The 27,857-nt window shown below is 41.2% G+C and overlaps 1 protein-coding gene across 1 annotated transcript in view; it reads right to left on the bottom strand.

Annotated features, from left to right (window-relative positions):
• The window catches only part of LOC104521152 (semaphorin-5B-like), a gene marked incomplete at its 3' end in the record, with an annotated part of 94,125 nt that overhangs the window by 374 nt on the left and 65,894 nt on the right, over positions 1–27,857 (bottom strand). The window contains exons 7-10 of the mRNA XM_010163062.1: positions 25,090–25,375; positions 20,658–20,793; positions 16,701–16,908; positions 14,321–14,528 (exon numbers count right to left, since the gene is read on the bottom strand). Coding sequence (XP_010161364.1) covers positions 14,321–14,528; positions 16,701–16,908; positions 20,658–20,793; positions 25,090–25,375 — 838 coding nt within the window. The remainder of the gene's footprint in view (positions 1–14,320; positions 14,529–16,700; positions 16,909–20,657; positions 20,794–25,089; positions 25,376–27,857) is intronic.

The raw sequence follows: 27,857 nt of genomic DNA, 5'->3' as shown, positions 1-27,857 counted from the left end.
AAAATGACTTTACAAATTTTAGTCAAAGAACACTTGTCATTGAGATATCTTTGTGCTCCCATGTAATCACTCAGCAGGCCAAATCTCTCACAAAGCAACCTCTGTGAGTATGTTTTCTGACACTGTGTCCATCCAACGGGGTTAGACAAGCAGAATTAGCCAATGGACCAGTAATAAAGGCTTTCTATTAGTCTTGGCCTTTGCTGGAACAATGGTTTCATTTATAATCCCAACATCAAGATGTCAGTTTGGAAAAGCCACAGCAGAACATTATTTCTAAGCTTTTGGCTGCTTTGAACACTGCCGTATTCATTTTCCTCCTGAATCCATATTTACAGGCTAAGTGTGTGTTCCCAACATGCGAGCTGCTAAAGAAAAATAACCAGGGTTACTACTTCCACTAAACAGAGAAGGTCAGTCACAGAATTAGTCTGTACTGATGAAATTCAGCTGTATTGGTTGTTCCCGTGAGTTGCTTTCAAATAGTTAATTTTCATTAAGAAAATTTAACAGTACAAGCCACATTGTGCATGTATTAGTGAAAGACAAAGAACAGAGGAGTAAACCTAAAAAGATTTGCAACATGATTTTTTTATTCCAATGATCCATTCTCTTCTATCACACAAAAGGCTGATAGGATCTTTCAAAAAATCTCAAATGATTTGAAAACTGCCAATTAGACAGCAGCAAGGGACCAAAGGGAAAAATTCAGTTCAAGAAGCTAAAAAGGAGAGTAATAAAATTTATTCTAAGGGTAGGTATCGGGCTGATAAATAAAACATAAAAATAAATAAATAAATAAAAAACAAACAAAAAAAAAGAGAAATACAATGAGATGTGAACTGTTCCCTCTCAGAAATCTTTGAAATACCATTAGCCTCTAAACAGCTGCAAATGAAAAAGCAAGTCCCTTAAGCACAGCTGAAAATACTCTTATCAGTCTGTACTGACTCCACAGCAATTTGCCCCAAAGCAAACCCTAGATTGTTTTGCTGTGTCTAGACGCCATTGCTTTTTATATATATATATATATATATGTACACACACAGACACATGTGTATATATTTATATTTTAATTATGAGATTACAATTTGCTCCAACGTGGCAGCTCCTACATTTCCTCTACTAAAGATTTCACACACAGAGTTGTAAGGAACATAACTTTATCTTTCCTGCTTTAGGAAGACAGTTACAATGACCAATGACTGTCTCTACTATATTTTCCCTTCAGCTGCTTCAACACACCCAAGGAAAAGGCAAAGATTATTTTGTCCCAGCCCCAGGCAACAGAACACCAAATATTTGCCTAGAAAAGACTCAAGATCCTCAGTCCAAGGACACAGAAGAGACACGTGATGCTTTGCTCATTATTCTCGCTGAGGACCCCCATCATAGAATGACTTGGGTTGGAAAGGACCTTAAAGATCTTCTAGTTCCTAGCCCCCTGCTGTGGACAGGGTTGACAACCACTAGATCAGGCTGCCCAGGGCCCCATCCAGCTGTTTTGGCAACCCACAGCACCCTCACCCATGAAGCGAGGCTGCTGCCATGTCCAGAGCTGCCTTCGCCATCCAGCAGCCCCTCAGCAAGGGCAGCACCCAGTTAACTGTGGAGCAGACAATGGGACATCTGAACACCCTCTCAGTAACTTGGCCCTTCAGGAGGCAACTGTGTAGTCTCTAGAGAGAAGAATAAGGATGAGAGAAGCAATTGAGGAGGGCAAGAGAGGGAGAAAAAAGCCCCAGCTTTTAGTTAGAGAGCCTTTTGGTCAGGCTTCCAGATCCTGACACCACGTACACACTATTGTTTCCAACTGCATGAAGTCATTTCGCTGGGCACCCAGTGAGCTGAGAGAGGTCATTGTAATTCATAACAGGAAAGGCTGTTGTGAGCATCACCCTATTATGATACACATTTTCTCTGAATTTAATTTATAGGAAAACATGTGCTGCATAAATTCAGGAAATAATCTCCATATGTTCTGTGCTGCAGCCCTCAGCCACTCCGCAGGCTGCAATAGATCCCAGTTAGGCACTGACCACTTTGCTGGCACTATCATAATGTATGTCATGTAATGTGCTGCTCTTGGCTGAGAGCAGCGAGCAACAGGACCCTAACAGCGCACTCAATGAATCACAGCCTGCGGTCCCCTGCCACCACCACTGACCCCCAGCTGACGGACCATCAGTAACCAAGCTGCAGAGCAGCCAGAAGGCCACGATGATGGGCACCGGCACAAGCCCAGTGTGGTGCTTGTTGGTGGGAGCTATGGCCGTCCCGTGCCACACTGGCTCTGCGCTCTGCATCCTGGGTGTAATGAATTCCTACCCAGCCCAGGCTCTGCTGGGTTGTCAAAACGCACACTCTACAATTTAACAACCATCAAAGCCCAGGACTTCTCCCCGTCTGACGGCAGGCCCTCAAAACCATTTGAAATCTAAAACCAAAATAGCTATGCTGTCTGCCTCCCTTCAGGATTTGGAGCCCACTCATCTGCTTCAACTCCGGTGAGAAACCTATTATATCAGCTGACAGCAATACACTTAAGGGTGAGGAGGAATGTTATTTACTTACACACAATTTGCTCCATTTTTTTTCCTTTTGTAAGCTGGAAAAGCATTACAATGTGTATTACTGCAAGAGAACAACAATTCTGGAAAATACTTCCCGTGAACACTGCAAAACCCACCCTAATTTATATGCTTACAATATCGTTAGAATATATATCCTTATTTGTGTCACTAAAAGATAAAACTACACCAGCAAACACACAGCAAAAGACAAACATATGTATGCATACATGCACACACAGATCAAAATGCTTCAGAAATATGCTGTCATTCTTAGTAGATTAGGCACCATGGTGTGGAAAATGTAAAGATACCACAGCATTTCCCTGTGCTCAGAACACAAAATAAATGGAAATGTTTATGTGTAAATACCATTTTGTATTATGATACTGCTGAAAAGTCTCACACAGGCTGGGGGACCCAAAGTCTCGCAGGGCAGTATGTAAATACTGTGAAATAAGATACAAAGGAGTTTACATGCTATAATGAAATTCTGATGTTTCAAAGGCAATGGGACTTCTGTCACTGGCTCAGTGGGGCCAGACTTCATACCATACACATGGGGAACACCACACTTAAGTCTCCTCAGTGGCAGGCTGGAAATGCCTCAAGGAACTAATGACACACTATCATCTCCCATCCTAACTCACACAGGTAGAAGAAACCCATTATCCCAGAAGACTACCCAAGCATAGCAGGTTAACACTGGCTATATTAATGCTAATGACTTAGTTAATGAAATCCCACAAAGCAGGATGCTTGTGGAAGTAAGATTGTGATGATACCAAATAGTCTGTGCCCCCAGTTCCCCTCTGGCCATCTACTAACCATAGTACATTCAGTGAGGACTCAGGAGAATACCTCTTGATGCATATCTAAGAGGTTGGATTTATTATGACAGGACATTACTATCAATAGCGATTCACTTTAATTCATTGCCTCGCAATAAACGTCTTATCCGAGGCATAAAGGCATACACTGAAAAATCTCAATTGAAAAACAATTCCATTTATATCTCCTATTCAAGGTAATTTTTTCTCCAGTTCCTTATTCTCACTTACCAAGGACATTTGCATGAAAATAAGATCTTACTCATAAGAGCTCACCTGCTGCCTGTTGTTCAGGAGCCGTAAGCCTCCCTGTTGTTGGCTGTTACAATAATTTCTACAGCAGTGATCTGGGATAACACAAAGGCTTAAGACTCTGCAAGTGGAGCAGTATCCACGGCCCACTGAAGTAAATGGAAGCTCTTACCTATGACTCAAATGAGTTTTTATGGGGACTTTGAAGCCTGGCAGTGCTGTGTCTTCACTAATAGCATGTGCCATAAGAAGGCTTCTGCTTCCAAGATATTAGTCCTGCCCAAGATCTCCTTTTTTGTAATAGCTAGAATTACGTCCACTTTCAGAATCTTCATTAAAGTTTAAATGACTGTAGTTCAAAAGTTTTTCATTCCCACTTTAATGTGCTCTGGGTCTAGATAACTTCATCTTTTGGTCATTTTTCCTGAGAGTTAAAAAGCTTTAGACTGTGTAACAAATGGATCATCAAATCAATAGAACCAGACCCAAGAGATTAGACTTCAAAAGACCAAAGGAAAGAAAGAATTACTACAGTGTCTTCCCATTCTCTGTTACGAGACAGAAGACACACAAACATGCCATTTTGTACCAAAAGCAAAAACATGCCGTTTTGCACCAAAACTGTTATCCAGAGCATTCACACTGAAGGAGTCTGCTCCTTTCATCTGCCACAATGTGCTTGCTCTCCCAAGTTTTTTCTCTCTTTTCATTTACCTCTTTCTCACTCCTTATTAATGACTAAAAGCAAACAGGAATGGAATGACAGGACATGATGACCTGCAGAGGCAGGGCTCTATACCCAAAGGCTGAGAAGCTCCCTTCCCCAACTGTGTTTGCTCACAAATCCCTGCCACTACACCAGGAGAGGGTTCTGCATTTTTGCTGATGAGCTTGGAACCTACAGTGAACATCACATTCTCCAGGGAGATACGAAAACTGTCATAGCACCTAGTCCTTTAAATCCCCATGGGCATCACTAATTAGTGCATCAGAGGCACAGAGACAGCAGTGCTATCAACTGGTGTGGTGCAAACATTTATAAGGCAGATCCTGCAAGATGCTGAGCAACCTACGCTCATTCATGCTCAGCATCTCATGAACATGGGCAGCACAAAAGTTCACCTTGCTCTTTTTGGGGAATAAGACCTCAGAATTTCACACTGGTTTGCTGCACTCTTCAAGCATTTAACCCCGAGGGAACAGCCCTTTGTAAGCAATAAGGGGGTTTTAGCTGTGTGTTAGCTGCAAGCACGAGGCTGTGTTTGGCAGACAGACATTTCCTGACAAGGTTAGCTTACTGTCCCATTGCTATCAACCTGCGGAGGGGATGAACTAAACAAATAATCATATTAGCTTCCAGCCAACCAAATCATAATTACTGACAAACTCAATAACCTGTGCAAGGAAGAGTGGACTTCAGTCTTCCCTAAAGCCAGATGGCATGAAAAGAGAAGAATAAGAATCAAAAGGATGTTCATGTCTTAAGAAAATAAGATTAGAAGAGGAAAAAAAGCACCAGACCTTCAAACAATCCCTCTCATTTTGATACCTTCAAAAATTCAAACTGCAGAGATGAGTTAGTGATCTGTACAAATCCATTATCTTTCCCCACTGAGAAGAGAAGCCAAGTGGAACTGAGCTGCTTTAGTCGGACGCTGGTCAAGTAGCAGCTTCATTTCTCAGCTGGTGAATACAACGTATTCCATGCCAGATGCTACTGCCCTTCCCTCAAGACAAGTAGCCACATACTTCATAAGCAATTAATGGGGCTGTTTGTGGAGCAGGGCGCTACTTGGATCCCACCACTGTGATGGCTACAGTTGATGTTAATCTGGACAGACAAGGTTTGGTATTTCGGCATTTGATACTGGACACAGAGACAGAGAAGCTGAAGTGTGCGTGTGCTGTGTGCGTGTGTAATTTATCACCCACACATGCTTAGCATCAGTGAATGCTGCTCTGCACATAATTTGTTTTGAATGCATAAATTAAAGCCATGGTGTAAAGCCACCTCTAAAACTGAAGTCCATTTATGAGCCAAACACATGTAACTTATTTGAAAGAAACAGTGCACAGACAGAGGATTTTCAGAGGCAGTTTCACCTCATTTTCCTTTTCACATCAGGGACCTTGGTTTGCTAGTTTCCACCTCCTGCTCTACCATTTTCAATATCACTTTAATCGATTGCGGTTTATAGATTATAGCCTCACACAATCTACACAACAAATCATTCCATTTCTTACTTTCTGACATCCCATTCCATCATCCTTTAGCAACAGTGATTTCTTTATTGGATAGGTGTTTATTTTTATTTTTAAAGCTGTGAAATAAAACAACATTGCATTTATTCAAATATGAAGATTAATGGTATCCCAAGAAAAATTCTGATTAAATCTGGATTTATGTTTACACATCAGTAAAGCAGGTTATTAAAAAAAATAAATGTGTTCCTCCGCAAACACTATTAGAAACACTTGTCACTGTGCCAAACAAAACTGACCTCTAATAAAAACAGAAGTACAGAGGGCCTCTGACTACTAGTGATGGGATCAGTCGTCCACAAGAAAACTCGGATACTATTAAAGTCCTAATGAAAGAAATAGCCAGAAGGAATTCCTGAATGCAGGGCATGTTTGTCTGGATTGCAAAGCACAACTGTTTCCTAGCCTCAGCAGGCTTTTGAGCCTTAAGAAAACATGCCCTCCAGGGCTGCCATATGGAACGAAGCAGAGGGGACTAAATCGTTTTGGAAAGGCAGCTTGGGCAAATCAGTGAACTCAAGTGTTATTCCTTGTCTGCGCCCTGTGTCAGTCAGTGTCTGGAGGCGGCTGTCGGATTAAGATGTGCTCTGCTCCTGTGTTTCTGCCCTGTGGTTGCATATCTGAGACTTCCATATGAACATGGCAAATTCCTGTAGTCTAGTGGTGTAGGTGGACATGGAAAATTCCTGTAGTCGGTGGTTTAGGCAAGAGCAAATCCACAGCAAGGGACACAGTCAGGTGCTCGACGTAGCTTCTGCGAGGTGCCGATGATTTAAGAAAACAAATTATGCTAGAATGGGAACTTAGGAAGGGAAAGAAAACTATGGAGGCAGAAGACAGAAAGAAATGTGAGTGATGATAAAGAAACCTGAAAACAGTCTATAGGTGTCACCTAGGCTGCACAAAGTAATCCATATTCAAGCAGCTCCTTTGTGAAAGTTGGATTTTGTTAAGATCTGGGTGATTATTTCCTGCTCAACAACATGTAGATTCAACTAGACAGAGCCTTTGCAGATTAATGTACGTTGGAAAAGGCAAATATTAGACCACCTACTACACCCTGAGGATCTAACACATCTCTTGTTCAATGCAGGGCTATTTTAACATTGCATAAGGGGCAAAATGGTCCTGCCAACATATTCTCCATTGCATTTTCCCATGTAGTTATAAAAACACCATCAAACAATGTCCATTCCACTTTTTAACAACAGACAACATCACTTAAGTAAAAGATATTCTTGAAATCCCACCCTACCTCTTTGCAGACTGGAGTGTTTCCATAGATCTATAGTACTTTGTTATTTTGACATGTAAAAGACACTAGACAGTACAATATTATAATTTTTCTACAACCCATACATATTTTCTGTACTTATACATACTTAAATTCTAAACTGAAACCAACAATAACAAATTTGCTCTGGCTCCAGATACTTCTTCTTCCCCAAACAGGTAAAACAGCATATCTCCTAATAAAAACTGAATGATGCATTGGTAGCAATATATTCATTCAGTATTAACACTGGACACATTGGTGTTTTACACTGCAAATGCTTCCTGGAAGCTTGAGACATGAAGCAAACCCGCTATGGCAGCAGTAAGGCTGGAGACTCTTTGCATCAGGAGCCATGTCACTGAATACGACCATTGCCTAGAATACAAATCTTATGACATAATAGCAGCAAATTGCAAGAACTGACAGATGCAATGGATATCTGCCCTGGGGCTTGCTAGTAGCTTTAGTTATTAATCTTGTTTGTATAACAATAGCATCAATGTCATCCTAATACTACATATCCCAAGAAAACTACCTGCTTTTCTGTCAGTCGCCACTGTGTTGAAACTAGTTTCATACAGCCCACCTAGCAGGCATCAGATACTAATGACTTTTAGATATCATTGATTTGAGTTGGCCTAAAGCCAGCCTGACAGAGGAAAAAGGATCCATATGCTAAACCATTCCTGGTCTTGCAAGCTAAGTCATGTTGGCAGTACCCTTTAAAAATAAGGAGCAAACAAAAGCCCTCAGCATGTTCAACCTCACTGCTTTTTTCTCCTTCCTAGCAAATCTAAAGGCCCCCAAAACAAATTGGCAACCTAGTCATGATAGTAAGAAGACAAAAGGCAGTCAGCCCTGAAATTAGCTGATTTTGTTTGGCTCTTTCTGAAGTGACCTTCATCTCTTCCAGCAGTTGCATAACCCCAGACTCCAGCTATTGCTGAATTCCCCTACTGCCACAGTACCATTCACTCAAGGCCAGTTACACAGTTTGGAGACAAAAGTGGGAGCCTAAAAGTGTACAGAGAGCTTAAAATGAATGTAAAGATTGCCATTGTTTTAAACATTTAATAGAAACAGGAAAAATTGTAAAAATTCATCTGGTGCAAAGCAGAGCTTGTTTCCACCCCTTCATCTTCTGTCCTCTTTTTCAGTGATGCAAACACCGTCAATCTCAGCACAGGCTCATTCCTCAAACCCAGCCTCTTCCTGATTTCTCTACTGGCCCCACACTGCATTTCTCTCCTCACTATCATTTGTGATTCCCTCATACTTAAATGCCATCTAAAAAGTATGCTATTTTCTTTCTTCCATGCCATTAAAGATAATGTCAAATAACATGGAACTGAAAACCAATCTCTCTGGCAATTCTCTTACTGGAAACATGCCCCTGCTCACTACGCTGCCGCTTACCTTTGCCGCCTTTTTTTTTTTTTCCAATTTCATACACACATGGACACATCCCTTTCCCAGACCATTCAGATGAAGCTCTTCAACTGCTATCCTGAAATCCAGGTTTCTTAGACCTGTACCATTCCCTCGAATCTTAAAGGTCCATATCCTGCAAATAGTATGGATGTGCTTAACTTTACATATATAAGCAGCTACATTAAAGAAAATGGGAGTAATTGCCTGCTACAGCAGATGCAAATGTGTTTTCAGGATAGAGAAAATGGTATAATTTTGTACTTCTATTTAAAGAACACAGATCCATTTCATCTACCAAACTTCATTCTTTCCAAGAGCTTTAGTGATCATGGTTCTGTTTGATGTCTTCATTCTCTGTCAGTGGGAGTCTCGCTATTTACTTAAATGCAACCAGAATGCCAAACCAGATGTTTAGTGATTTATTCTGATGTATTATTGGATACTGTGGATGACAAAAGATTGGGCTGAACACTCTCCTTTCTGCCTATGAAGTCTTCCAAACCTTTTCAGCATTATTGGTGGTACAATAATTAGCTAATTCTCTTAATTTTGGAAAGGCCGTATCAGCCAAAGCAGATGGAAATTGATGATTAAGCTTTATCACAACATTTTTGTAGGCTCTTACCTTTCCTTTTGCCTCTATTTTTAAAAGGATGTTCAATGTTCTGGATTTTTTTTAACTCTCAGGGAGAAGATTTTCAAAGCAAAATCTGAGCCAGATTTTCAACAACCCCAGCTCAGAAGGCAGCGCTGGATTTTTGAAGTCTTTGATGAACAATCTGGCCATCAACATTGCCTCAGTGATCTGCTGTTGCTGGGCTCCACTGAACAACAATCTCTGCTTTGTTCCCTCCCTTACCTCTTTTAACATTTTCTCTCCTATGCTTTTTACCCAACAATAGTTACTTGTTTGACCTTCAAGGAACTATCGTCATTCTAATGATGAGGTCTGAGGATTTCCAGCCCATATTCAATTCACTTTTTCCCTAAAACTGGGAATTTTTTTCTCTCTTACCAGACTGTATTATTCCTCCAAGTTCCCCAACAGTTTCACTCTTGAAAATTAGTAATCCTGTAATTCTGGTTTTGCAATCCTAAATTAAAGTACTTCATTCCTTTGTTATGGAGGATTTTGCACCATATAAGGAGTAAAAATATGAAGAAAATAACAATAACCACCAAAGTGATCCTCCAATGTGAAATCTCAACCCCCTTAAAAAATAGCATGGATGAGGTACGGGGACTGTGCTTGGAGCTCCAGTTTTGCACTTTGGAGAGAGAAAGAGGGCAGAAAACTCTCTGCTACTTTACTGTGGCTGCTGACCCTTTTCTTCCAAAAACTCCCTGGAGCCATTTCAGGAGTTACTCACCTATATGTACTTAGTTGTCTGATCACTACCCCAGAGCTATTTAGAGGTGAAATGTGTTTCTCACACAGATCTCAAGTCAGCAAATAAGAGTGCTCTTCAGCCGAGTCATTTCTGCTAGCTTTGCATTAAGCACCATGGCCGGAGGTGATGCACTGCAGAATTTAGGCCAAGTAGGAGAGCAAAAGCTCAGCATCACTCAACAGCAAACTCTCTGCCATCGGGTCAAAATAGCAGGCAGAGTTCAAATGACAGCATGTCATAGTTCACGCAAGAGGATCTGGCTCTCCTTATAGCCAGAGCCTCGGAAGCAGGAGTGTCTCCACTGACAGGAGGCTGACCTGAAGTGGTACTCACACAACCTGATGGGATACCCACACATGAGCATAGCACGGCAGGGAGAGGACAGGCAAGACAAACTATTCTTAAAACCACACTGTACATCCCAAAATTGCAACTTGCATAATGCAAACTGCTAATTTTATGCAGAAAACTGGAGGGAGGAATACAAAAGAATTAATACCAAGATAAAATGCATTAAATTAAACCGCCCAGGACAGAGAGAATAGAAAAGGTGGATATTCAAGAGACTCTATGGTCTCATTCCAAAACATATTTTCTTTTTCTCATCTGAATATGTAATAAAAAATGTGTACAAAATCACTCCGAGGCCTGCCTCAGGGTGTCTGTCTGCTCAGAGGCCCACAGCCCTGATGCTGCAAAGGGGCAGTACAAGGGGATCACAAAGTGTTCCCTGCAACAACCAGCTCCATTTTCAAACCTGTTTGACTGCAATTCCTAAAATTAATAATCTCAGCCCACCCTTTGAAAAAATTACTAAGCTACCCTACAGATAGGCCCCACCTGAAAAAAATGGTCCAGCTCTAAAGTCCTCACCCTTCTAAAATTCAGATCCAGGATTCTGTTCAGACATATTCTAGAAATATGGTAGTGCCAGTAATAAAGCTGCAACACTGGCTTTCCAAATATCTCTCCCCAAACCTTGGGGGCAACTTGAAGCAAAAATCCAAGCTCATTTGAAAATTGCAGGAAGACTACAAAGATTTCAAAGCTGTGCACAATCCAGCAGCAAGCACAGCCAAGCTACCACCCAACAAAGCAGCCTCCAAAACACCCTGCACATTCAAAGGGCTTGTAGGTTTTGCTTGAGTTGGACATCTTCCTAACACTCCTCAGTGAGACCGGGGAACAGCAGCACTGAAGCACAACAGGAAAATACAGGCACAAGGCAAGGTCCCTGCAGTGAAGTCCAGCCTGTAAATTTGGGCAGCTGACATTACAGATGTCTTCCTGTTGCCCTGTTGCTAAGACTGACTGTTCTGAAAAGACAAATTGAGACAGATCAGTGGGCACACACAAAACCCTGCCCAGACACCTAGAAATATATTGGGTCAACGAACTACATCAAGACATGGGGCTGGTCAGCATTTAAGAGATTAAATTGGTGACATGTCAATAAACAAACAGTAAAGGAGACAGCAGAAATCCTTTTCACTTTCCATCTCTTCTCTTTGCTGCTGCTGCTTTTTCCTCTGCCCCATTTCTGAGCCACAGTACCAAGCCTCAAGGTTTTAAAGCACCACAACAGCAAGGATCACTGGAGAGGATCAATGCTAGGATAAATTTTCTCTCAATATACGATTGCTTGTTCCAGGGAGAAGGCAAGGTGAAGGCAAGAGCTCTATGTCAGCAATCATGAACCCACATCAGCCCCCAGGGTGTAAAATGCTGCAAAGTTTCCTGATAACATAGGGCAGAGCCAAAGAAAACAAACAATGTTGTGGTATCCCTGCCTGGGAGGCACAAATTCTCCATCACCTCCAAGCTTCCTGAGCCCCCATCAAATGATTACATTATAAAAACTGCTGAAAACAGAGCTTTTCAGGGAGGCCAGTCAAGAAGTCACAGCACGACAAAAAAGTAAGCAGGGGGTGCTGTAGGGGCGGGAGCCCTTCTTCCTATGGTGGCTGTATATCGGCATGTATTAAACATAGACACAACAATAAGCAATAAATCACAGCCCAGGAGAAGTGCCAGGTGGAATGCACTGGAGGAAATTAAAACATCCTTCTCGATAACAGTTCAGAATTGAAAGAAATACAAAGGAGACCAAGTTGACTTATCACCTACATAGGCAGGATGCTAAGGGGAAAAATGGTTCCAACATTTGCAGCTGAAAAATTTGCAGTTGAATAATTCCCTACCAAAAAACCCCCAACCTTAGCTTAAAAAGTAGTAATAATATCACAAACATCCTTTTAAACAAATAAATACATAATGGTCTTTCTTGGCTTTCCTAAGTTTTCTTCTTTTTTCCCTCCTTTTTTCAAATGAACAGTCTCTCTCCAAGACTCAGCCATGGGGCAAAGGATCCATTGCAATGTACCCATGTACACTAGCCGGCCAGCACCCGAATTCAGCAAATTCTGATCTCCCACATCATCAAATGTATGCAACCACCATGCTGTCAGGAGACTCTATCTTGTGTACTTTGGTATTGCCCAGTGACTAGCTTAAATTGCCTAAAAGTATCATGAAACTTGTCAATGGAAGCGGAGTTTGAGTTTCCATCCCCTAAAGAGCTGAACTGCTTCCTTATTTCACTGAAAAATGTCTCTAGAAAGTTTATTTTAAAGAAAAACCAGCATTGGTATACAAGTTTTCCAGTAATTTCAGCCAAGACGCAGTGCTGCACAATGCTGAGGCTGCTTGTGGCCACCAGCAGGCAAGGGAACCTTGTTGGAGTTTTCGTTTACTGCCCTGCAGCTCTCAGGTCCTGAGTAGATGGTGCTCCTGTAAGGTATCCCCACTAGTCTGCCCTCCAGCCACTGCTGCTTTTTCCCTGCTTCTCCCCTTTTTAGACAGCTGAGCAAACCTCCACCATTTGAGTTTTAATGGAAGTGTCATATAAAGTACTTATGCAGGCTGAAACTGGGACACCATCTATAAATTACCGGAAAGCTGAACTCAAGCTTAGGAAAAGAAAGAAAAGGAAAAATTCATTTCTCTCAAAAATGGATCATATATATATGTACACACACATAAATATTCTCAAACTGAAACTCTCCAGGACAGCCTGAAGAGGACAGCTGTTATGTTCCACCTTTTTAAACCTCTACTTTTAAGGGCTGAGGACAGGATGGCATTTTCCAGCTGTGGTTCTTTCTCTTACTAAACACTTTTGTGTCAGCCTGTCTGTATAAGCAACTAAACCTTTACACATTAGACACTTCTGTGTCAAACTTGCAGTAATGACCAAGTTATACTATCTGAAAGAGATAATTAAGACGTTCAGTGAAAATAGAAAGAGCTGGCATTTTTGTATTTAGACAGACATAAATTTAGAACAAGCTGATAGATAAACTCTACTTGTTAAAAACAAAATGATGGTGACATTTTCTATATCAGTTTTTTTCTGGCAAGAGAACAGAGACATCTTGCAGTAGGCCATGAAAGAGGGAATCCATTTAGACGTCGCTAACAAAATCCTTCCTCTTGTCTAGCACAGAGGACATCAGCTTCAGACAAAAGTCTCATCGAGGAAAGCAAGGCAGAAACAAGAAAGGAGAAGGAAGAGTATTTTCAAGAGATGTCAACAAGCAATTACCCACAGCAGACCACACTACACACTCAGGGAGATTATTTGAGCATATGTCTCAACCATACTCTTTCACCTGCCTAAATGGAGGAATACCATTTGGATGCAAAAACCTTCGACATACATTTCTGTGTGGAAAACTGCCCTGGAACCAGGGCTGACAATTAAAAAGAAGTCTTTTTCCTACTCCCTATAAAAGGTACAATCAAGGCACAGAATCTATCCAGGTGTAAGAGGTGTCACACATAGTTGAGATGAGCTATTGGTTTCCAAGAGCAATAACAAGTTGCTGCCCAGTCCTGCCTCATCAGACATTTGAGAGGTGAGCACTCGGATAAGCCAGGATAGCCTGGCTGGAACCCAAATTCAGAAACCTGCAGCCATACTGCTGGTAAGAACCCCTAGCACCACTGAAATATCAAGTTAAAAAAACCCCCCAAAAGTAGTAAATATTGCAAGCCCTTCCTTGGTAAACACACAATTAATTTCTGATGAGGACTAATTAATATTTACCAAAACAAATATTGCTCATTCTCATTGCTTCTATATCTATCTACTGCTATGTATCTATCAGGAGAAGCACTTTCAACAGTGTCTTTTGTCTTGTAGTGATGAAAAAAAGCCTCCTAAACTGAATCAGATTGGAATATGTTTCCCTGGTGCTTTTCTTTTTAACCTGAAGTGGAATATATCAGAGCTGTAAATTTGCTTACCCTTCTGTTCTGTACATGGAGCATCTCTCCAGAGGAATTTTTAGCACTCCATTATTTAAGCCCACAAAGAGCGACCTGTTGCTGTGCAGGATTTGGAGACTCTTGATTGCTTCCCGTTGTCCGTCAGGAAGGATCTGCATTTCCTCTAAATAACAACTCCTCAGGCTCCTGTTAGTGGTAGAAAGGGCCTTCAAGATGGTGCCATACTCTAATAGAACAAGAAACAAGGCACAAATAAATCTGTGAGGCACTGACTTCATTTCACACCTGCCTAAAGAGTGAAATATTAATGTCATCTTTACGCAGCTGCTTTAAACCTAGTTCTGGGTCACCTGCTGCCTGTGGTAGAGAGCTCCAGCTACATCATTACAATCCTCAGCAATTCTTAGACGTTACAGAAACTGCCTGTGAATGCATTTCAATGGGAACCCAGAAGGATGAGAACCATCTGGAGAGTGAGTACCTGGAAATATTTCCCAGTTGGAGCATTGAAGCAAGAGAGAGTCTAGTCCTGTTACCAGTGAGTTATACAGCAAGGTGACCCAAGACAGCAGGGATCGTTTCCGGTGCCTCGAATCTATATTTCTTTTGGTTTATGGAGCAGATCAGTCTGATTTGATGCCATGACAAATGACAACAGATGCAGCAGCGCTCCTGGAAAGCTCACACGCCTCCATAATGACTGCATGGGTCATGGATCTAATTGATCCTCTTCCTGGAAGAAGCCATCCTGTCAGCTTGATAAGGGGATGTTATGGCATGAGCAGTGCACACACAGAAACATATATGTTCGTGTTCACAGTGCTGTTACCTAACCAATTTAAAGATCTGATAAATTGTGGTAGATTTATGCTGGGGAAAATTGGCCAACCACATTGTTTTTCATTAAAACCTCAAATCAGCCCTGATTGTTCCTGAAGTTTAATCTTTCTATCTCAACAACTTCTGTACTGGTGTCAAAGCTCAGCAGTTTACACTGGTGGGGCTGGCTGCTATGTGGAGCTTCTCTTTCACTTAGGAGGACCTTAAGCATGGAACAAGTCTGAAGCCCAAGTTTGGGCTCGGTTTGTCTCAGGACTGGATTTGTGCTCAGGACTGCCTCTGGGCAGGGCTGCCTCCACTGGAGCATCTGTCTGGTTTAAATGTGTCAGGTCCAGCAGAGCTTACTTTTCAGTCACTGCTGAAAAGGGTCAGAAAGCAAACACGAATAAGGAGGTAAGGTTAAGGCAGTGGCCTTTCTACACATAGGATATGAGTCAAAAAGTATCCCAGCTTTCTCTCAGGCTTTGTATCTGGGACTTGTCACTTAAAATATCAAGATATCAAAACGCTAGAAACATGTTGTATTTTCTTTTAAGTACAATCTTCTCATCATAACCAATGTCCATGGAGGCTCCCACAGTAGGAATGTTACTAGAACACATCCAAGATGATCACTTTTGAAGTAAGCGATGGTAAAAGTTAGATAAATTATGACACAGTCCTGGAAAGTGGTAACATGAGAATGAGGCAATGACTCTGCATTCCAATGTGAGATTAAACTAACACTTACGGAGGCAATCCATCTTATTCTAAAGTCAAAGCTTCTGCAATAGAGGGTAACAACATTATACCCATGAGGCTGGCCATATGCTCTGATTAATCAAACTATTTAATTTAACCTCTATCATTAGTATGAATATGGGCTAAGACAACCATTTATAACACTTTGTCCTTCTTCAGCATCTTTCATTTATCCAAGATATCTGTGCTTTTCGGAAGAGGCAATGTGTCCTGCTAATTAGAGGAAGGCAGTAGAAATCAAGAGACTAAATCATACACACTTAATTCTACTACTGGCTCATTATGCTACCACAAAAAAGCACTTGCCTCAGCTTCCCCATCTGCATTAGGTTTCAGTGCCTGCCCATTCCCGAAAGCACTAGGAGTCATACACCAGTAGGCACATGGAAGTGTAAAGAAAGAAATTATTACAACCTCGGGCAAGCCTGGAGTTTAAGCATTATTATTGCTTATTTAGAGATGAGTACGTCACAGTGCAGAGAGGCAACTTACGTGCACAAAATCACAGAGCATTTCAGTGATGTTTGCTCTTCCCCACTGTTATGTACTAGTCTGATTAATGGAAACGTTTTTATAAAAGGGAGAAAAATGTTATTGTTGCTTTTAAACACAATGTAGATTTATGGTCTGCTCACTTGGGACTCTGCCTCAAGTCCTCCATCCTACTTTTAATCTACTCAGGCAAACTAACTTCCATGCAGTTTTGTGCCAAAATGATACTGAATGACAATGGTATAATGGTGTCATGACCAGGCTACTAGGGCTGCTAAGTCTACAAGCAAGTGGAGGGAACATTCTTATACCCTGATGCTCTTACCTGTCCCAATATACATCACGTGGTAGAGAGTATCCTTCCCCTGAACAATATCAACCACCAGTTTGGAAAATCGAATGCTGTCCTGAGTCACGTACGGATCTACAGTCACCGGCTGCACGACATCATTCATCAGGAACAAGCGCTGCGCATCCTGCAGGACCCTCTCCGTCAGATTCTCATTAGGGCTGTCATCACTCAGTGTCCCACACTAAACACAGAAGATTGAACCTCAGCACTTGCATTTTCTCCCCACTCCAGCAGCCCAATACCAAACCCTGAAATTCTTCTGGAAACTCATATCCCACTGATTTCCTGCAGAAGTGGGTCTGGGTGAGGGTCACAGGATCAGGTCCCTTAGCCTGATCTTAGGTCTTTAGCTCAACTTTGGTCTGTAGCCTACTCTTTATAAATGTTTCTCACAGCTGGACCACTGACCAGTGATATGGTGTTTCATTCCCTTGTGATACCCTGGAGCCAGCACGCCACAAGGCCAAAAGGCATTAACAAACCAGGGAGGAAAAAAAAGAATTAAATCGAGCTGTAGATAGAGATAAAGCTAACAGTGGAAAGAAACTTTCTGCCATAACTCTTGAAGCATTTCAAATCATCTTCAGACTCTACCTGGCATCTCACTCTGTACAATGGACAAAACCTGGAGGTTAAACAACCTGAAAAATGGGTTGGTTTTCCATAGAAGAACCCAACTCACACACTGCTTTTCTCTGATGTGCTCCCTTCTGAACAGACCGCTCCAGTGTCATCTGAAGCAATGCAGGTTAGCCACCAGCTCCCCGCTCCCCACATGCAGCTCTTCTTTCCTCACAGATCAACCTGTGTCCACCCACCCTCTAGCACCAAGGGGTGCACTGAAATAGGACTCAGTGCCCTTGTCGATCCAAAACAGTAGGGAAGAAGAGAGCATGTCTTGTGTTGCATTTCAAGGCCTGAGTTTCAATCACTAATCTCTAGAATTCAGTATTTTCAAAAGTCAATGAAAGATTATACTCTCCATGCAGTGGTGGAGCCACCTCAGTAGCCAGGGCTGGATTTTCACTCTTCCCCACAATGCCATGCATGGCGGGCAGAAGCTTTATTTACCCTGCCCAAGGCCATGGGAGTCAGTGGTACAACTAGAAATCCTGACAACTCCCATACTTAGTCCGTGGACAACTTCACTTCTCACTAAGTGATGCTCACATCTGAGTAATTTCACTGTAAAAAAAACCTCACAAATTAATTTTTCTTCATTTTCCAGGTCCAGGTGTTCAGGCTTTCCTTGGAAGATAATTTAATATACTGCGAATTAGGATGTGGATTTACAGCACTCCAGCTACAGTGTACAAATTTCCCATGTGCATACTCTCGATATGCATCAAAGCAACTCTTTGCAGTGTGGCTGCCTTTCTGAGGTGCACCATGCAGAGCTTCTCTTACAATGTGCTAAAATGAGTTGACAGGAATTTAGCTCACATTTACACAATACATATGGATCCTAACGGCTGGTGTAGCTAAGCTTGACAGTATTTTGGAGCTTGTGTGAAGTAGGTGAACAGGGTAATACTAATTTCCACCACCTATGAACATGGTCACTTTCTTATCAACTTAAGCATCTGAGCTGGTTTCAGTGCAAGACAGACGTCTTTCCAAGACACAATAGCTCAGCTAAAAGTTATGGATACTTTGGAGCAGTAAGTGGTGGAAGAGGATACATGAGGATGGTCACAGTGGTTCCTCTCATCTTAAAAAAAATCTCTTTTTTTATGAATAAGCAGTTTTCCAGGATCATGAGTTAAGGCAAATTTGAAAATTATGGAACAACTTCAGTCATTTTATGCTCAGATTCGGTAAGTGCAGTGCAGAATATGTGTATGACAGTCCCAGCAAACCTGAGTAGTCAGACTAAGGAAACATCAGTGGGTTTTTGATGTATCCTCAGGTGGTTTTAATGTTTTTGGTTTTGTTTTTGTTTTTGTTTTTTTCTATTGCAATGGTCTTTTTTATTTCATGACTCATCTCACATTTTAAAGAGTTCTTAGATCTCTCTTTTCTGCTGTCTCCTATACTCCTTCTGGTTTACATCACTGTCTTGCTTTGGATGCTTTTCTCCTTGCTCACTTTTCTTTCTAGAGCATCACTGAAGGAGGAGTCCCAGTGGCAGGAATGTCATTGTTGGTTTTGTTTTCTGTTCTCATCAAGTCACAGATAATCCTTTTGGTCTACTGGCAGCCCGTGTGCTGACACAGCATCTCTCTGGTTTGGTGTTATTTTGTTTTGTTCTAATTTCCTGATTATCTACACTGCCCTGATCCTCTATATCCTTCAGTATTTCTCCTTCCTCTCTGCAAGAAAAAAAAAATTCTGGCGTGCTTCCCTCATCTTCCTTTGTGAACACTGAGGCAAAAAAAATTAATCTAATTTTTTTGCAATATCTGCCTTTTCTGTCACTAAATTACCCTTGTCATCTCCTAGAGGCCCTTCACTGACCTCGTGTTCCTTCTGTACTTGAAAAACATCTTAATCTCTTCTTGCAATCTTCCTTTTGTCTGCCACATACCTCCTTTTCCTTTCCTTATTTTCCTCTGACCCTTTTCTTTCATCTTGCTTCTGCAATCTTTGCACTCCACATTTTATCTGATACTTTTCACTACATGGAAATGCTTTCCAAGTCCTTTTCTATTCCTCCTGCGTTAGCCCAGCAAGGGACAGAAAGTCCTTGATTGTCAGTTAACCTTAATATTCCCTTTAAACTAAAAAAGAAGAAAAAAAATATCCTGGCCACATTTGGCATAGCTGGGCCTTCAGTGAAGCTTTATTTCATGGTTTTGAGTGCATGAAGCTGAGGGGGTGATTGAGAGCCCAATCCTGTCCCACCCTGAACAGGCAGAAGCCCTCAGTCAGGTGCCATGAGGAAATTCAAGGGGAGAAATCAGGTACGTCCCTGCCTGCAGTGTGGACCTGCCTCCCATCTTCTCTTTCTGTGATTTCAGGCAACTGCAGAATCCTTTTTGGAAGGTCCCTGACATCACCAGCTTGAAGGCAGATGGCATTTACAGGCATCCTCGGCACCTTTGCCATAATAAAGGAGAGCCAGATTCACACAATTAGGCTGAAAGGATTCACCATAGGGAAGCAAAGACAAGAAGACAAGTCCATCCTTCGTAGTACTCCCCAGGTGGGAAGGGACTGAGTTATAAAATGGGTTCATGCTTCAGAAGACTTAGGTTTGCTGGGCCTGTCACACACATACTCTGCACTGCACTGACTGAATCTGGGCATAAAGTGACTGAAGTTGTTCTGTAATTTTCAAATTGACCTTAGCTCATAATCCTGGAAAACTGCTCATTCACAAAAAAAAAAGAATTTTTAAGATGAGAGGAACCACTGTGACCATCCTCATATGTCCTCTTCCACCAGTTACTGCTCCAGTGTGTCCATAACTTCTAGCTGAGCTACTATGTCTTGGAAAGACATCCGTCTTGCACTGAAACACTGGTAGCCTTAGGGGCCCTATCAAGTGATGGAAAATTCATCACATCCTTACACAGACCAAATGGTTAATTATCTCGCTTGTTTAAAAATATAGGTTGTCTCCATTCTAGTTTGACTTTTTCCAGCTTCAGCTTTCAATCCTTCCCAGTTTCGGTGGGGACATGTTTCCGTGTCCCCTTGTGAAGATCACATTCTCAGAGTTCACATGTCAGTGATGAGCATAACAGAGATTTAAATTATTCATTATTATAAAAAAATCTGAACATTCTTATCAGTTAAATCATTAAATTTTTGCCATGAATCTTGTGGTCTCAATAACATGTGGCAAGCAGTTCCACAGACTAAAACATTCATAAACATGAAGAAATATAATTTATCTGTGGGTCTACCTGGAAAAATGAGCCCCACACAAATCAGCCCACTGGAGTGACAGAGCTGGAGTAAACTGAGGAGTAGCAGCAGCAGTACCTGGAAATTAGGGATGGGGTTTAACGTTGGCAGCCAGGCTGATCTTGGGTTTTCTTGGTAGCGGAAAGGGCCATTAAATGCCTGAGTAATGGCACTCAGATTGAAGGCACACACTGCTGAGGCAGCTATGCTGTTTCTGGAAAAGGGGAGAAAAAAAAATCAATTTAATCATTAGAACATTGACATTATCATCATAACAGACATCAAACTCTACTCAAATAAAATACATGTAAATTGCTAGGTAGATGTACAGTGATACGAATCTCACAGGGAGTAAAAATAAATAATTAATTTCTAAAATGCAGATGGCTTACATGACAATTTAGAGAATGAATTTTAAGCTTGGTTTTAAATTGTCTATGATTTAAGGGCCACGGAAGCAGTTCTGACAAGAAAGGTGAATACAGTTTAATTTGCATGGATTATTTGTGTTTGGTTTTGTTTTTATTTTTTTAACAACCCATCTATCTTTATTGATTACAAACAACCTGATTTTTAATCTCTTGGTGTTTCTCAAGGTGAAATTCTGTTTCTACAGGCTCCTGAAATCTTTAGCTCTAAAGCACATCCCCATATATTTATATATTTTTACACATATATACGCACATATATTAGAAATGCACACATGCATGCACACACATGCAGGGGAAGGGAGAGGGTGACGGTGCAAACCAGGCTGGTTGTTACAGCAGCTCAGCATGCAAAAAGGTCTTGCTAATACATGAAAGTCTCTGTTTTCAATCATCACAGTTCACTTCTTTGTGTTCCCAGATGGGAACAGCATCTCTCTTGGGCAGGCTGTTCACCATGCACACACCGGGCAGGGCAGGCAAGGCTAGAGAAATGCCACTGTAGGAAAGAGTCTTTGGAAAGGAATTTGTCTTAGGGATGCCCCACTGCCCACTCAGACTTGCACGCAGACCAGCTGGCCTTCACTGCCCCATTTCAGCCATGGAGGACCTATTTCTGCAAGGCCCTGAGCAGGCTCAGCTCCTTTTGCCTCAAGAGGTTTGAATGGTGATGGTACCTCAGGAGGGCCAGCCCAAAGAGTGACATTTGCTTAAGTGGTGACCTGAAACTCAAACCTGCTCCCAGCTCTCCCTTTCCCCTCTGTTTTTTTGGGTTTTTTGGTTTTTGGGTTTTGGTTTTTTTTTCAAGGAAAAGAACAATGTTTAGAGAAAAAGACACCAGAATAAAACTAAAAATAGGGCTACCACAAGAGACTGACTCGTCACGGTGTTTTTTAAATAACCCAAGCCCTGCTGTATTATCTTTCTGCTAATTAAAGCAATTTGAATTCTCTGAAAAGAACACTTTTTTTTTTTTTTTTTTTTTTTAACTAAACCAATAATTACACTCTCTTGCACAAAAAAGAAACCTTGCTCCACAATCCCAGGATGGAAAGCAGAAGAACAGATTCTTTCACAGCGTACTTCTTCCAAGCAATACCACATCAGGAAGAACTTCCTGCTTTGCCTTCCCATTCTCCACTCCTGCCCCTGCCCCTTCCATCCCCAGAGTGATGGAGTAGCTCACTTTGAACATGTCAAAGCAACACTGGGTGAACCTTTCTCCACTTCTGTCTGAACACCAATGATGCAGTGCATGCTCACAGACCGTAGCTCTTAAGACAAAACTAATGATGGATGACAAGTGAATGCCTTGTGGCACACATGGAAAAAAAAGAGAATGAGAAAGAAAATGAAAAGGAAAAGAAATAATAAAACCCTGTTAGTCTAACAAAAACACTTTTTTATATATATAAAAAAGGATATTTTTAGGGCCCTGCTAAAGACTCCACAGTTTAGCCCTCTCCCTTTGCTAGAGAGGAGAAAGGAAAGAGGTTTTCCAGGAAATCTGTGGCCCCTTTTCCTTTCTGTCTGTGGCCTGGCATATTTCCCATCCCTCGCTATGAAAAGTTTGATCCCAGTCTCAAGCCAGTGACATCAACTTGTGCAGCTGGCCCCTGTGTTGTCCTGGTGTGAATTACAGTCTCCTTTATTCCCACCTCCTACTTCCTGTGATTAACCAGGCGGTTTAGAGAATGGGTTAAGTTCAAGGAGGTTTTAACATTGTCTCCATTACCCCCTAGAAAAATTTTAATAAAAACTTCTTAAATATTTCATCAGCCACTTCCCCAAAAAGCTCTCTTTCCCACTGATTCAGCTGGGTAGAGCATAACATGAAGCAATAAATCTACATGTGGGTGTTACCACAACCACTAATATCCCTTTGTTATATGACCCTAAATGCATTAAACATGAACCTTACAAAATAAAAATACCTTTAAACAAAACAAAAAAAATCATAGTTTTGTGGTACATTGGTATTCTATTATAAAGAAATCCAGACTGGAGCATGTATCAACCCTCTTTGGTATGCAGAGCTTATGCAGCATGATATAAGTCCCAGGGGAAGTTAAAAGAATAATTACCATTATTTCTCTAGTCGGATGACAAATTGGAACATTTTCTCTTTGAACTCTCAAAAGAACATCAAGTTGTAGACCCAAAATGCTACTTGATCTAACTTCAGCTATTATCAATAAGTCATTTCTTCAATTACACAACTGTTACACACTATATTGTCCTCCAAAGACACAAGTGAGAACACACCCCTGTAACGTATGAAGAGTGACTTAAGTGTAACCCAGAGGAGATGGGTAACACTCCTCATGTCTCATGTTAAACCTGGGAAACAGAAACAGCAGACAAGAACTCTTCCAACCAGAGGTAGCCTGTGTCTCCCCCCTTATATTCCAAAACCAATACCAATTTGATAAATGTAATAGTTATTAATGATTTTCCCATTTCCAACTTCTGTTCTTGGCTGGATGAATGGATAGATAAAACATTACGGACACAGAGGTCCTCTCTGATTGGGAAAAAAAAAAGTGTCATCTCAAATGCCCAAGACAGTAGCCAGGTTTCATTTTAATATTCAAGAAGTTTGGCTAACATGCTTTAATGTCTTTAGAGAACAACTCATGATCCTTTCAATCCCAGGACAGATTTTCCCCAAAGTCCACAGTCAAGGTGCAGTGCTCAATCATGTTTATTTCTTCTAGCAGCTTCTCCATTGGCTCACTTTTGGTTGACATTGGCAATGGTAGTGCAGAAACAAAACATGGATGAGGGTGGCCAAACACTTACGTACTTCCTGGCAGTTACAGAGCAGGAATAACATTCAGGAACTGTTGACTGTCATAGTGAAACTCCCATCAGTGCTTTAGTGCAAGAAGCTGGGGCTCATGCTTTGTGACTTCAAGGGCTGAAGTTCAAGCCCTGTCAGATCAGCAAGTGACACTCTAAAATAGGAAGGCTGGTATTTCAGTGGGGTTTCACTTTGGTTTGCTATGGTCTTCTTGGGACCAGACCCTTATTCATATTGAACAGTTCTCCACTGCACACAAAAACCCCAAAGAAGTTGGCTACTCAGCATGAGAAAGGCACTTTGATTGATTGTCATGTGGAGTAACTAACTCAGATTTTCATTCTCTAAGTTTACACATCAGGATAACACCCCCCTGGAGAGCATGTATTATTGAAACTCAATACCACACAGACTGGTTATAGCTTGAAACTTATCATTCTAGCCTTGGGCTTCAGAGAAAAAGTTATCTGACTTTTTCTGACTTTAAAATATACATTATGAGTTTTTAAATATATTTTTTAATTAACTCCTCTTCTCCTTTCTGCTTTCACAGCTACACTAAATCAATCCAATTACATGTTTTTTCAAGATCAAGCCAAGAAGAGGTGATTATGAAGTTTCAGAAATCATGCCTTCCCCTTGGAGTTCCACTGCTGCTTTTGATTTGTGGACCTGAAACAGTCTGTAGTGGAGATACAGTCCCTCTTGGAAATGTCAAATGCTGTGTCACCCACATGACCTTGCTTCTATAAAGTGTTGTTCAACAGTAATTTATATTGATTTCAGTCTAGGCTGTTGTGATCCATCTGCCTCATTCTCCTCCTTCCAGTCCTTCTCCACCAAGCATATGCACCTGTCCATCTCGTGGGCCAACCCCAGTGTTAACACAATTGTGTCAGATTGTCCAGGCAGTTAACCTGGCTGGAAATTAATTACATTTTTCTGTTGGGTCATTTTTAGACCAGCTGTGAACTACACAAGTAGCACCACTGCCACTACAAAAAGTCAGAAGTCTATCATAGCCCAGGTTTATGTCAAATTAAGTTACCCTAGAACTGCACAGTTACCTTTTATGGACTCCATGAATCTATGAACCATGGATTAAAAACATCATCCTAAAGGCTATGTTGCCATGACAGATAACACAGATCTATCTGTTCCTTCACGTTAACCAAAGGATCTTTCAAAAATGAGCCCTCAGACTGTCTAAGGAATCAGGATATTGTCTGTCTCAGACTGCTGGGGATAGAAGAAGGGCAGTAAAATCAGTACAACTTACACATTAGTAGTGAAGACACCATAGATCAGATCTTGCTCAGGAAGGTAGAAGGTGCTTTGCAATTCATTATAATAGAAAGGGATTTCTCCAGCACGGGAGCAATTCAGCCTGGCCTTCATGAAAGTTGTCCATGTGTCCTCCAGCAAAAATCTTCCTCCAATATCATTTTTGCAAACCCTTGCCACACGAGAATACACTGTTTTCCCACAGTCATGTTCTACTGCATTCTCACGGAAGAAGAAATAGGTGAACAAACCAATGTCGTAGGCAGCAATAAAGTTAGGCTCTGAAAAACAAAAATTTGAAGAGATTTATACAGGTCAGAAATCAATCCATCCTCACTGACTTGCTCAATGCATTGCACCGCCAGCTCCCTTCACGCAGGCTATCAAAGCTGGGACCACAGGGAGTTTGAAGTCAGCAGAAGACATAGAAACAGTAGATGGGAATAATGAATGATATATGGGGATACAGCTCTAGTTCCATTTTTCAGATCTTGGAAAGACCCCATTGTTTCCCCACTTTTCTCACAAAGCTGCTGCTGATTTCAGTGAAAGCAGAGTTCAGCACTCTGCATGTGCATGACTATTCTCTGTACTTATACTAATTTTACAACATAAAGCTTTCCCATTGGGTTCCTTCACCTATTTACTTCTGAAGTGCACCTTATGATGTGTTAAATATGCTGTGTGCATCCGCCCGATTCCCCAGACTGCTGCACTGAAACGTTCAACCTACTCTCCCAGTGCAATCACATCTGGCTTTTATCATGAAGCCTTTTCAGTTTCTAGGCACAAAAGACTATCTTATGTCCGTAAAACAAAACCATGCCACAGACTGACAGCATTGAAGCAAGTTCTCCTTAATTCTTTTTCTCCTAGAATTATTGTTATTATTTTCATAAGAATTGAAAAGAACCTGAAATTAGTTTTGTAGCGAATATTTTAATTGGGTATTTAACAAAGCTTTAAAGTGTACCGTCTTTTATCCCAACAGTTTCTTTGGCAAAGGGAAAAGATTGTCCAATTAATAATATTTGACTAAACAAAAAAACCCCTGTTGGTTTTATAGGGTGCTTTTACAATGTTCATTTCTGAGTAATGCTCAAAAGAAGAAGAAAAAAGGAAAGTACAGAATGGCTTTAATTCTGCAGCCCAGGAGTGAAGGGAGGGCACTACAAAGCATCTCCCGTCAAACTTTCTTCTTCAAACAAACAGTGAACCTTGAAGGGATTATAGTGATCACCAATATGACCTTCTGTCTAACACAAACCAGAGAATTTCACCCTCTAATTCCACCATTGGATCCTGTAACTAACAGGTGAATTAGACCACATCTTTCGAAGGAGTTCTGATCTTACTGGACAATGTCACATGGCTTTACATCCATCGCTTTCCTCAGTGACTTGTTCAAATGACTAAAGACTGTCCCAGCTGCAACCTGTACTTCTTTTTCCATTTGACATTATCTGGTTTCAGCTTCCAATCACAGGCTCTTGTCATGACTTGTCTGCTAGATCAAAGAACTTTATCCTGCCAGAAATCTTCTCTTGATGTAAGTACTTCCATATAATGAACAAAACACCTTTTATCTCCTTTTCAGAAAGATAAATAAATTGAGCTCCTTAAGGTTCTCACTGTGAGGCAAGCTTTCCAAGCTTCAAATCACTCCATGGCTCTTCTCTGAATCACCTTCAAGTTTTCTGTTTCTTGTTGAAAAGTGGCCAGAACAGGATGAAATTACTTCAATGTGACCAATGCTGCACAAGGTTATAAATCCAAGAGTCATATTAGTTTTTCCAATCACAGACTAGAAACTCAGTATATGCTCATCTTTCCTTAAACTCCTCTGTTCCAATGTGACTTCCTTCTGAATTCTTCATTCACGTGCAGACAAGAGGTATGTATTTCTAATGAATGTATATGGGTTATGCTGATGCTTGGTCCTAATTCATATTCTTGCCTGATGACATCCTTCTCCTAAAACTCCAATCTCCATACTGAATTCAATATGCCTGCAGAAGCCTAGTTCAGTCTCATTAAGCTCCAGAGAATGCATAGTCCCACTGCTTGTATCTTTTATTGAAAGGTCCTGAAATCCAATGGGAAGATTCTGAATATCTTGCCAACTAACCTGGGTGAAAGTAGAGAAGTGGAATATTGGGGGTCTCCATCACTACAGTCTGCTCAGACAAGATGTGCTTTGCCCCAGTCAGAAGGTGTGGACTCAGTGCAGGAATTACTGATTGAAATTCTATAGCTTGCTTGATGCAGGGTATTATCACACTGGGGTAACAGCTGCTTTTCGTAACTATAAATCCACAACAGCACAGGTTTACATGGAACATAACTCACTGTGAAATTTCTCATTTTCAGACTGATCTTGCACTGAAACCAACCATCTTCAGCTAAGTCAGTGGAAGTAGAGGGTGCTTAATGCTGTGCAGAGCTGTCAACAATATGATACTTTACATTTGTTTTGATCTTCAAATCTTTGAGTGGTTTTCTTGTTAAAAGGATGTATTTGGTCATCTCACAAAACAGAGACCCATATATATGTTAAGTAGCCTTTAAGACCCACTTCCCATATTCTAAATCAACTTCTCTGAAATACTTCCAGGCTATTTTTAACCATCTTCTATGCTGCCTTGATTATTGCACTGGAAGCCCTTCCCCATCGTAACTCTGGATCCCAATATGAAAACAGAGGAAAAGATTTACAAGCCTGCCAAGTTGAGTTTAATACACCACTTGCTCAGATATGACCCA

The sequence above is a fragment of the Antrostomus carolinensis genome, unplaced genomic scaffold (genome assembly GCF_000700745.2).
Source record: "Antrostomus carolinensis isolate BGI_N321 unplaced genomic scaffold, ASM70074v2 scaffold12342, whole genome shotgun sequence".
Classification (NCBI taxonomy): domain Eukaryota; kingdom Metazoa; phylum Chordata; class Aves; order Caprimulgiformes; family Caprimulgidae; genus Antrostomus; species Antrostomus carolinensis.
Note: the sequence above shows the minus strand (reverse complement) of the source record. Positions and strands in the feature narration are given on the sequence as shown.